This window comes from Taurulus bubalis (assembly GCF_910589615.1).
Source record: "Taurulus bubalis genome assembly, chromosome: 8".
Taxonomy (NCBI): domain Eukaryota; kingdom Metazoa; phylum Chordata; class Actinopteri; order Perciformes; family Cottidae; genus Taurulus; species Taurulus bubalis.
The window spans coordinates 10,023,642-10,034,637 of NC_136596.1; the positions used below are offsets into that span (position 1 = coordinate 10,023,642).

At 40.6% G+C, this 10,996-nt stretch overlaps 2 protein-coding genes across 2 annotated transcripts; both read right to left on the reverse strand.

Moving 5' to 3' along the window:
* Positions 1 to 1,461: 1,461 nt before the first annotated feature.
* On the reverse strand, positions 1,462 to 6,165 carry LOC306740005 (deoxycytidine kinase 2-like). The gene is made up of 7 exons (XM_079222108.1): positions 5,827 to 6,165; positions 5,607 to 5,716; positions 5,316 to 5,515; positions 3,064 to 3,211; positions 2,766 to 2,881; positions 2,237 to 2,336; positions 1,462 to 2,066 (listed from the first exon to the last, which is right to left on the reverse strand). Exons 1-7 carry the CDS (start codon positions 6,104 to 6,106, stop codon positions 2,040 to 2,042), a joined length of 981 nt encoding a protein of 326 aa, XP_079078234.1. The 5' UTR covers positions 6,107 to 6,165; the 3' UTR covers positions 1,462 to 2,039.
* Positions 6,166 to 6,897: 732 nt separating this feature from the next.
* tcn2 (transcobalamin II) lies at positions 6,898 to 10,643 on the reverse strand (the record flags this gene model as incomplete). The annotated part of the gene is made up of 9 exons (XM_079222331.1): positions 6,898 to 7,143; positions 7,646 to 7,764; positions 7,869 to 8,049; positions 8,142 to 8,316; positions 8,428 to 8,600; positions 8,983 to 9,135; positions 9,680 to 9,849; positions 9,946 to 10,135; positions 10,598 to 10,643. 9 exons carry the CDS (start codon positions 10,641 to 10,643, stop codon positions 7,082 to 7,084), a joined length of 1,269 nt encoding a protein of 422 aa, XP_079078457.1. The 3' UTR covers positions 6,898 to 7,081.
* Positions 10,644 to 10,996: the final 353 nt, after the last annotated feature.

Consider the following 10,996-nt stretch of genomic DNA (forward strand, 5'->3'; position numbering starts at 1 on the left):
ATGTTCAATAAAGCGCATCTCTTAACCTTTCCACATAGTGTATTGTAATTGTAAACATGTAAAACAAAATGGCATATAAAACTCAGCCATTAACTTGAACGAACATTAACCCTGTTCACACTGTCTGACCAAAGAAATATGCCTCACTTTAAAATCCACAAACAACAGGATACAAGAGGCTGTGTATGGTGGGGACATTCAGGTCAAACAGCATAACACATTGAAAACAGGCTTTTGGAAACATGAGACCCCACTAAACCAAATGGGGGCCGACTCCTAAGAACAAAACCAGCTTGTTATAGGAATCATTGTAGTGGTTTAAGAAAAATAGAAAAATGAATGGCACTTTTTCCCATAAAATAGAAACAGAAATGCACTTAACCCAAAAAATAGAAACTGAAAATGCAATTAAATAAACAGCAAATCCACTTCATCATTGCCTAAATAAACAGAAAGTGCACTATATCCTATGAAGTTTATCATTTTTCTCTATTCCCTAACCCTTCAAAATAGCGATTGTATCACATGAGTAAAAGTCTCTGCAATCTTTTACCCGACAGCCTGTTTCTCCTTGGGGTCAGAACAATACTGCCCAGGCTGAAAAGCCTTTTGACAGTGTTGTAACTTGTTTTATTACATGATTTACTCTTATTGTGAAGAGCATGTAAACAGGAAGTGCTTATACTTTGATGGCATAAAGTACAGTGATACGTGCTTGTTGACGCTAACTAATGTTGATGTTACGTGTGGAAAATATATACATGGTCGGGTGCAAGAGCGCGTTCTCAATCGCTTTAACAGTTGTAATGCTGCAGTTCACCAGTAAAGTGATTCCGTTCATACCAGACGTGTCTTGTCCTCATTAGAAGCTCCACGTCATTACAGACAGGTGCACTTGATGGTATTGGAGTGTTGTATTGCTTTGCAATATCCTTAATCCTAGGGAACCTGGAGAGAACCTCCCAGTTGGATCCGGGCTCTCCGTCTCCGTCTCATCCATTCCCCGCTTCCCTCCTTCTACGCACCAGCAGCTACGTCACTCAAATCACTCAGATCGGAGTTCTGTGATAGGTTGTTCATGCAGGAAGTGTCGTGTGACTCGCGCGCCGCTAAAAGAGAACTTTTCGCACTGGTACAAATGTCTTGAGTAACGCAGGAACGCGCGTTACTGAGGTCTAGTAAAGTAGTGTAGTTACCAATATTTTGAGTGTAATGCGTTACTTTACTTCATTACCTATGAAAGTAATTACGTTACTGTAATCCGTTACTTTGTAACTCGTTACCCCCAACACTGCTGGTTACCATGGTGATTGGGGCACCAGGGTGAAGGGGCAGACGAGATCATAAGACTGGGAGTGGTTTGTCTCCAAAACCATCTGTTAAACCCCAGCTTTGAGGCCAAAACATGGTTAAATCACCCAAATATTACAATCAACAGAGGAAAGACTCGGCGAACACGTTGATATGCTTTTTATTTTTGTGGAGTTAAAAATGAAGTACATGCAGTGTGCTTGCTGCACAAGTCTCTCTAGAGCCTTGCTGCGCATCACCACACCGAATAAAAAGGACAAGACACAACAATAAGAATAGGTTTGTATTTGATGACAGACAACGAATATAATACTGACAATACTTGTAATATTTGCTTGTTCATTGTCAGTCAGGAGTGTGTAAAACAGTAAGTGACACAAATACTGTATGGTGCTCAATAAACGGTTTCCAAATGGTCATAGAAGTGACAGCGCAGACTTTGATTTGATTTCAAGTGAAATTAACAGTAATTTGCAAACTACTCAGTGAATCTCGAAACAATAACATACAAAAAAAAAAAAGCAGAACATTTGTTTTACAATCTCACAGTTTCATTTGTATACAGAAAAAAAAAATCTGTGTGTTTAACGTATGTAAGGTCCTGCAACTTATCAAAAAGAGAAACCCTTTAATGTTTACATTTCCATGCCTCTATAAGAGGCTTGTGTAGTTATTTGTACTGGTCTCATCTGTTTCCCACTGGTGATGGTAGCTGACGTCTCGTCTCCTCATAAAGCTTTGAAGAAGTCTTTCATCTGTGTACGAGAAGACACAAAACACATCGAACGTCAGATCAGAAAATGTAAATGATTCTCCGTGGATCAAAGACTGTGAGGATGAGAAATATGATGCAAACATTAGGCCGAGGCCTTTGTGTAGTTTAATCTGGTAGCAGCCAGTATATCAGTGCAATAAATAAACATACCTTTCTTATAATTTCCTCCTGCATCTCTGGGTCACTCTGAAACTCCACACTGGCATCCAGTTGCAACACAGGTATCCGTTTCAACTTCTCAAAATGTAATCTGAAAAGAGAGAGTTGACCACCTCAGACCACACACTGCTGACCGGCATCTGTTCACGGCCGAGCAACAAACAGCTGCAAGGAAAGGCATTTGAAATGGCAATGGACCAACAGGAATGCGTAGTGCATCCTGTATTACAGTGGCCGTACCACCACTGAATTTATTTTGTTTTCAGACAAGATTCTGCTAGGATCCTTTAAAAAGGTCAGAACAGCTAAATACCAATTTTAAATGTAACATCCCCACTTTTGTTTTAGGTGCACATGAACATCCACCTGATTAAGAAAATAACTCTAAAATGGTCTTTCATTGTGACTTTACACTTCAAAAGACCATGGGATTTTTTTTACATTTCAGTGGTCACTGAAACTATTTAAAACATACGAGTCTGAAGAAGACAACAAACATTTCACCCTCATTAGCACTCACTCAGTGCTCTTCTCAACAAGCCACCTCTCATGTTGAACATGCAGCTTATCCAGATAGTCCAGTTTCACTCCTTTCTCTTCTGCCCTGCCCCGGTGCTCCAGACGCTCCATACATTTCTGACAAACAACAAAAGATATGATGCGTTTATGTCTTTTTCCAAGATTAAATGTGAACTATGTCCTTTTATTATATCTTGTTACAGCAACAATAATACAATACAAACAACTACCATAAGATGAAAATGGGATGTGATGCAAACAACTCACAAGTTGTTCGATTAAATCTTGTGTGTTCATACCTTTGGTGGAGCCCTGAGGTAGATAATGCCCTCTAGCTCCACCTGGTGTCCAAACTGTTCCACCAGGAGGGAGTGCCAGTCCTGGTAGACTGCCCACTCTGTTGAGTTGATACAACCCAGCTCAAACATGTTCAGGGCAAAGATGTATCTGACAGGACACAGAGTCAAGTTTAGTTCAAGCAAACCGAATAAAGGAGCATGCACGTAGTAAGTAGTGCATAATATAAATCTATATGATGCTGAGCATCATATAGATCACAGGTCTCAGGGGTCTTCTCAAAACTAGTTTCACTGACCTGATTTGATTTTCACAAGCCGGTGTTACGGATTAACAGGCGACCATGTTAACTGGCGACTTTCGGCCGAAAGCGTCTACTGTTGTCGTCGTTACAGCAGATGTTGAGAATAGCAAGAGAACACGTAGCTGTCCTCGTGAATGCTGCATTGTTTAATTCTGCAGTTCAATGTCTAACCTTCTCGTCTAAAGTCTCTGGTCAAAACATACCGGACTAGACGTTGTTGAGTCTTTTCAGGGAAATAATCCACGCGGGTGGAAGCGTCGCTTGTTGTTTATGTGTTGAAACAGTAAGTCAGCAAATTGCCTTTCCTTTGAAATAAAGTTGTTACAAATAACACATAATGACTGTGGAGTCTGTTTTGTGCAAATATCTGTCACGTAAATTAACTCTATAGTACACGAAAAAAGAAGAGAAAAAAGATATATGTTTAATTAACGGGATTTGAACTCATATCATTGGGTGGAAAAAGATCACAGGTCAGTGGCATTACCACTACACCAGGATAAATATAGTGGATTTTTTTGTGGATTTACAATCAAATCATCTACAACACAGTCAGCAATCACATTTAAACGACAGAGAGCCACCAGATCAACTTGCGACCAACTGCGACTCTATGGAGCATGTTGACGTGACCTGCGGAGCACTTTACAATATCGCTGCTTTCTCAAACCAATAGACAGCTGTTTAATATCAGACCATTCAAAACGTCTTTGTAGAACTACAAAACAGTTGAGTTCAGTTGAATTTAATAAGGGACACCTAAACCATGTGAATATATGACAAAGTCAATGTGGTCAAACACATTATGATGTGTATCATAAATTATATATGGTCATAAGTGTATGAATACCCAAACATTACACCCATATGTGATCGTTTACCATCTGTTCAAAGATGGGCATTGGCCATATTAAGTTTGTCATATTCACATATTAAGTGGTATGAATCACAGCCTTACAACTAACAAGAATGAAAAAAAAATTAACTCTTTGTATCAAATATTATTCGTTCACCTTGAGTGTGCACCATGTTTACATATTGTGTTGTGAGAATGTATTTCCCTTATTAAATGCAAGTGAACTCAACTGTTTCACATCTGTGTTCTTGGCTGGTTGAATTCTTAATTTTATGGCTCTGCTTTTCTTGTTCCCTCCTTTGCGTTATTGTCCACATTGTGTATTTTCACCTCATAACAACACCACAAAGATCTGCCTCATTAATTTGTAGTTCTACAAAGACGTTTTGAATGGTCTGATATTAAACAGCTGTCTATTAGTTTGAGAAAGCAGCGATATTGTAAAGTGCTCCGCAGGTCACGTCAACATGCTCCATGGAGTCGCAGTTGGTCGCAAGTTGATCTGGTGGCTCTCTGCCATTTAAATGTGACTGCTGACTGTGTTGTAGATGATTTGATTGTAAATCCAACAAGAAACTCTACTATGTCTATCCTGGTGTAGTGGTAATGCCACTGACCTCTGATCTTTTTCCACCCAATGATATGAGTTTGAATCCCGTTAATTAAATGTATATCTTTTGTCTCTTCTTTTTTCGTGTACTATAGAGTTAATTTACGTGACAGATATTTGCACAAAACAGACTCCACAGTCATTATGTGTTATTTGTAACAACTTTATTTCAAAGGAAAGGCAATTTGCTGACTTACTGTTTCAACACATAAACAACAAGCGACGTTTCCACTCGCGTGGATTATTTCCCTGAAAAGACTCAACAACGTCTAGTCCGGTATGTTTTGACCAGAGACTTTAGACGAGAAGGTTAGACATTGAACTGCAGAATTAAACAATGCGGCATTCACGAGGACAGCTACGTGTTCTCTTGCTATTCTCAACATCTGCTGTAACGACGACAACAGTAAACGCTTTTGGCCGAAAGTCGCCAGTTAACATGGTCGCCTGTTAATCCGTAACACCGGTCCTATCGTTCACCCACCTGTCGCTGTAGATGGAGCGCTCATACACCTGGACAGGTGTTCCCTCTGAGCGGAGCAGGTGAGCCGGAGGAGGCTGCAGCTGCGTTCTCAGGCGGCTCATGCAGGAAAACGTCTGGAACGTGTACGACCAGCGCTGAGGGTCCTGGTACATCATCTGCAGCAGGTTGCTGACTGTCGCCTGCGGGGGCGCGGCTGTCCCCTGTCAAAGACATGAGCGGAGACGGTCAGCTTGGCTTCCCCTTGATTCTTGTTTGGGGATCAGATGTTGAGGTCAGTAAGTGTGCACACACCTGCAAGGTCCCACTCTCAATGTGCTGCCACTGGCTGACAGGTTCTGCCACCACCTCCAAGTCTGGACAAGCTGACTGCATGAGTCTTGCAATGGTCGACTTTCCGACAGCTGATATGTGAGAGGAAGTGATACAGGAGACCACACTATTAGCTTGGGACAAAATAAGGTCTTATTTTGATAGTGTTCATGTGACGTCACTGATTTTTTTTTTTTTTTACCAATGTTGCCCTCGATGGAAACCCTCTTCACTCGAGTTGCTCCATTCTCTGTTGAACTTGACAGGCACCTCGACCCAGAAACACTGGTTGACTTGTTCGCCATGCTAACGATACTCATGCTAGTTGTCTGTGTTACGGCGGTGTTTCCAACTCGCAGGCGGATGTCACGCGTCCTCCTCTGTGGAGGCACATTGTACCCAAAACTCATGACCTGTGTCGAGCTAGAGTTTAACTTGGAGACACGGCTGAACAGCCCGCATCGACAGACGGCAGACATCATGACAGACACACGAACAGATACAAAGCATTTAAAGAATGAACGTAGTGCTTGTATTCAGTCTGTGGTCGTGGATAGTTGAGCCGTTACATTACCGCTGTGTTAAACCCACGGTGGCTCCTCCTCTCCGTGATGTACTTGTGTACTAACACTATCGATTTACGGTTAAATGTGCTATCTACCAACTATACCATTTTACGCCGATATATTGACGAATTTAGTGCCACAGCGCTCGTCCTATCTATTCGCACATGAGATGCTGGGTCTTGACGTTAGAAATATGTCCACATGCTACAAGCAGTCACAACAACAATTACTTCCGGTGTCGAGTTCCGCACTTTTCCAAAAACGCATTTTGACAAACCATCACCCGCACGTTTTAGGAGAAGAATGCTGGCAAACGACACATTTTTTTATGTCTAGCGTACAGATAAAAAAAGACTGTGCTGTGTGTACAATGTATACGAATACAATGTAAACGTTAAATACATTTTTTGCGACGTTCCTTGTAACCCGGAAATACTTTGCCGTAGTCCTCAAACTTTATTCGACCTAAAAAAAGAAGCTCCCTTCCCCCAAATAAATAAATAAATAAATAAATATATATATATAAATATATATATATATATATATATATATATATATATATATATATATATATATATATATATATATATATATATAGTGACATTTCAATAGCTAACACATTCCATAGTTTTATACGTGTGGATCTCAACTGGTGCTGGTTTGTCTTAAATTACTCGTAATATTTATATCACATGTGAGTTCAATTACACTTTTATTCAAGCTTCAAACTTACTTGAAATGCAACAATACTGTGAAACCAGTGTGACCATTTATTCACGGATGATGGCATCAGTCAAATTAAGTATAATTACTGGTTTAAACAACAAATAGAAACAAATCCAGATTGAACTGCCTTTGATCTTCAATCACTGTTGCATCAGCAGCGACTGACTAGTAGCTTGTGTTTTTGATGGTTATCTTTTGAGCAGCCTCAATCTTGAAATCATTGACACCTAGGGTAGAAAAAAACATTTGTTTTAATACCAAAGTTAAATTAAAGCAGTGGATCAAATAAATGCAGTGAATGCTCTAGTAGTGAGTCACAAGGTAGTGTGTGTGTGAGAGTGAGTGAGTGAGTGAGTGAGTGAGTGAGTGAGTGAGAGAGAGAGAGAGAGAGAGAGAGGGGAAGTGTGTGAGGGATATGTGTGTGTTTTGGGGGACGACCTCTTTATTCTTATCAGTGTGTTTGTGTGCATGCTTTATTTCCGTCTGTGCATGGCTTCAGACTGTGTATTGGTATTTGATGTTAATGTCCGTCTGTGCTGTGTGTTTGTGGTTCAGTCTGTGAGTTGTGTGTTGTCCATTGTTTCTGCTATAGACGTTGTGGTTGTGCCTGTCTTTGACGTTTTTTATGATATGTCAGTGTTGTGTTTGTGTATTGTGGCTGTTGTGTATTTGTCTTGTGCTGTGCCTGTGTTTTGTCAGGTTTTAAACAGTCAGTGTGTGTGCGCTCACCCTGACTGAGTGAAGTGCCATCAGAGGAGAGGTGCCAGTATCTGCGGTCGCTCTGTCTGGCCTGCTCTCCGTTCACCATACTTAAGAAGGGTCCCCACAGGCTGGACTCCTTCTCAAACCTGCCAAACAGCATCAGGTATTACTAAATGTAGTCATACTGGATTTTGGAAATAAGCAAAAAGTAAATAAATGAAATGCACAAAGGTACATTATATGAACTCACGTGAAGCCAACAGTTTTGCCCATGAGAAGTTCAAGGGCCTCCAAAAGAGAGCTCCCCTTTGGCGCATCCACAGAGTAAACAGCAGCTGCCCCACTGGACGCCACCACCTCCACCATCACAGTCACCTTGGACTCACTTGCTAAAAGCACCACAGGATCTATGGGCTCCAGCACCAGCGTGTCTGTAAGACCACCATGACACAAACAGTGGTAAAATGCAGACGCAATCTGAAATCACAGTAAACACGGGGAGTAGACGTAATGCTGCACGTACCCTCCTCATTGAGGCATTCCTTGCTTTTAACCGTCACGTACGATTTCTGCTGGAGAGCTGGAAGGATCTGAGATATGGCCATGGGGTTGTGGTATGTGTTGCTTCTGGCACCTGTCCTCATGGCCTCCATTGAGGCAGCGCACTCTGCAACATGGCTGCCCATTGCTATCAAGGCCTTGAACACAACACTAAGTATGTTAAAGCTGCAAAGATTTTGTTTTGCAATGTCTCATGCAGCGAAAGAGACAAAGGAAGCCGAACAAAACATGAGGAAAAAGATTCTTACTTGGACTGCAAGGCCTGTGCTGAACTCATTGCCTATATGACCGTCGGTCCTACGAGAGGCCAAGAGCTTCTGCTTGATCTTGCTGAGGGCCGTGTTGAGCTCAGCAGCGTTCTGCACATGAGAACCCGCGTCCTTCACACACTGGAGCGCCATTCCAGCCATGGCATTAGTATCTAGGGCCAGGGAGTAGGATGACACATGTGTATTTGACAGATATAGTGAGAGTTTAACGTGGAACACACAAATACCTAAACAAGAATCTAGGTTGTTACCAACCAGGTTTGCTGGATTCCTGTCACATAAAAGCATCGTGGTGGTGTTAATAGAACGGCGGCTAAGGCAACAACACTTTCCCACCATGAACCTTCATTCTCGCAAATGTATGTGAGGTGACCCACTAGAAAAATGAATCTCCGGCAACTTTATGGAATGTACCTGTTAAAAAAATAACCCTACATCTAACGCAATTAAAAAAATAAAAAATGTGCCTGCACATCATCCATTTAATATTTATTTTAACAGCTAAAAGAAAGCGTTCAGGCAGGTAACACTCACCTGTGCTCTCAGAGTCTCCATGTTCGAAGTGTTCGTGTTTTACAGCCTTGATGAGCTTGTTGCTGACATGGTTGTTAACCCTGAGGCCGCTCGCGCAAAGAGCAAGCACACCCAGAGAGTACTGGTAATAGTTGGTCAAAGGGCGATGGCTGACTGCCCAAAGGAGAGGAGAAACAAAAGAAACCAAATTATATAAAAACATAACTTCACAGTAACAATTCAAGAAATGTACAAGAACTGAAAAGGTACTTTATTTTTTCCTTTTTTCAGTTTGGTTGAATCTAGTCGATAGTTGCTCTTTTGACTAATTTCATCAAAACTGACATAAAAACTGGCTCTACAGAATTCTGAGACAAAGTAAGAGACATCACAACTATGAAGTTAAAGTACAGCATATATGAAAATAAGATGTATAGACAATGTTTGCCAATTACATAAATGCTAATTTATAGATGATGAAAAGTTTAATTGTTTCATTTTATTGAACGAACACCTTCCAAACAGGATTTCCTGTTTGTTGAGGTTTCACACTTTTTCTTTTCTTTTTTTAAAAACATACATTTTTCTGGACCTCCTTCCAGAAGAAAGAATCACACTAGATAAACATTGAACTCCTTTTGTAGCACAATGCAAAACAGAATGGTGAACACTTTTCATGGCAAACCTTTGTTTTCCAAAAGGTCAAAGGAAAACTTACATGCAATATGATCTTTTTCGTCTTCCATCTGCTTCTTTAGGTGTGTCAGCAGCGTCTCACTCTTCTCATTGACTGTGAAAGTGACTGTGTTGAGGTCATAGCAGGAGGACTTCAGAGCCAGAGTGTAAAGCGCTAAGAGGCCAACACCTGACTGGCTGTTAGAGAGAGAGCTGAGAAAGACACAGGACACTCAGGTTCAGGTGAGAACATAATAGAAACACATCAGTTCAGTGGACATACCGATCTAAAATAGCCTTTTAATATACCTTTGAATGTCATTGTGCAATTGACTTTTCAGTCTATTCAGGTATTCACTCTCCTTGGCAAGGTTGTGGTTATCAGAAAGCCGTAATGCCAAGTAGAGACTCGGATTGGGGAGTCCTTCATGCGTCTCCAGAGAGCGAAGGAGATTCTTATTGAGTGAGAGGGACAACTCACTGTTGGATCCTTCAGTATCTGGATTGGAATATTAAAAGAAAAAACGTGACTCTGAAATTCTGACCACAGACATAGAAACGTTTATTCAGCAATTCCCTTGCTGACATCAACACAAACTTTTGGAGGATTGCAAAACCAGAACTACAGTATCAGTAGTCACAAGAAGAAAAGAAAGACCGTGAAGACTGAAAATGCTATGTTTAGGTTCCAAATATCTTAACATCTCTCTGTGATATAGACCAGAGAGACCACAAGACCAGAGAGATGCCAACTTTCTATGTAATTTGAAGATCACACAACTTTTGTCAATGAGCAATCAAGACAAAGTCCATTTAGAGACATGAAGTCAGCAATTGCCAAATCAGTGTATGTCGAGACATGTCAAATTCCATGTATGTGTAAACATACATGGCCAATAAAGCGGATTCTGATTATTAAAAATACAATTAAAATTTAAAAAAAACTTACCACATGGTTTACCTGAGGCAAAAGCCAGCAGGCCTATGATTATGGCCAAAGACAGCATTCTGGGCAACCTATTTGATAACATACACATCAAATAAATCAATATATTCGCCTAAAAGATTAAAGTAAAAACACATACTGTAAAATTGAGAGATCAAGAAACTTCTTATTAGAATTACAGTTTTTCACGTATCTGAGAAAGGCACATACAGAGATGTCAGACAAAATATAAAAACAATTGCAATATACCAATGGATTACACATAAGTCTATTTAGCCATGCTGGCTACATATGAGATCGTAAGTAACTATAACTATCTCATTAGCTTGTAAGCATTTAACATGTTGCCCTGAACAGCATTGTCTTACCTCGTCAGGGAGTAACTCCAATGGGAAGAATTAGAGCTGAGTAGGT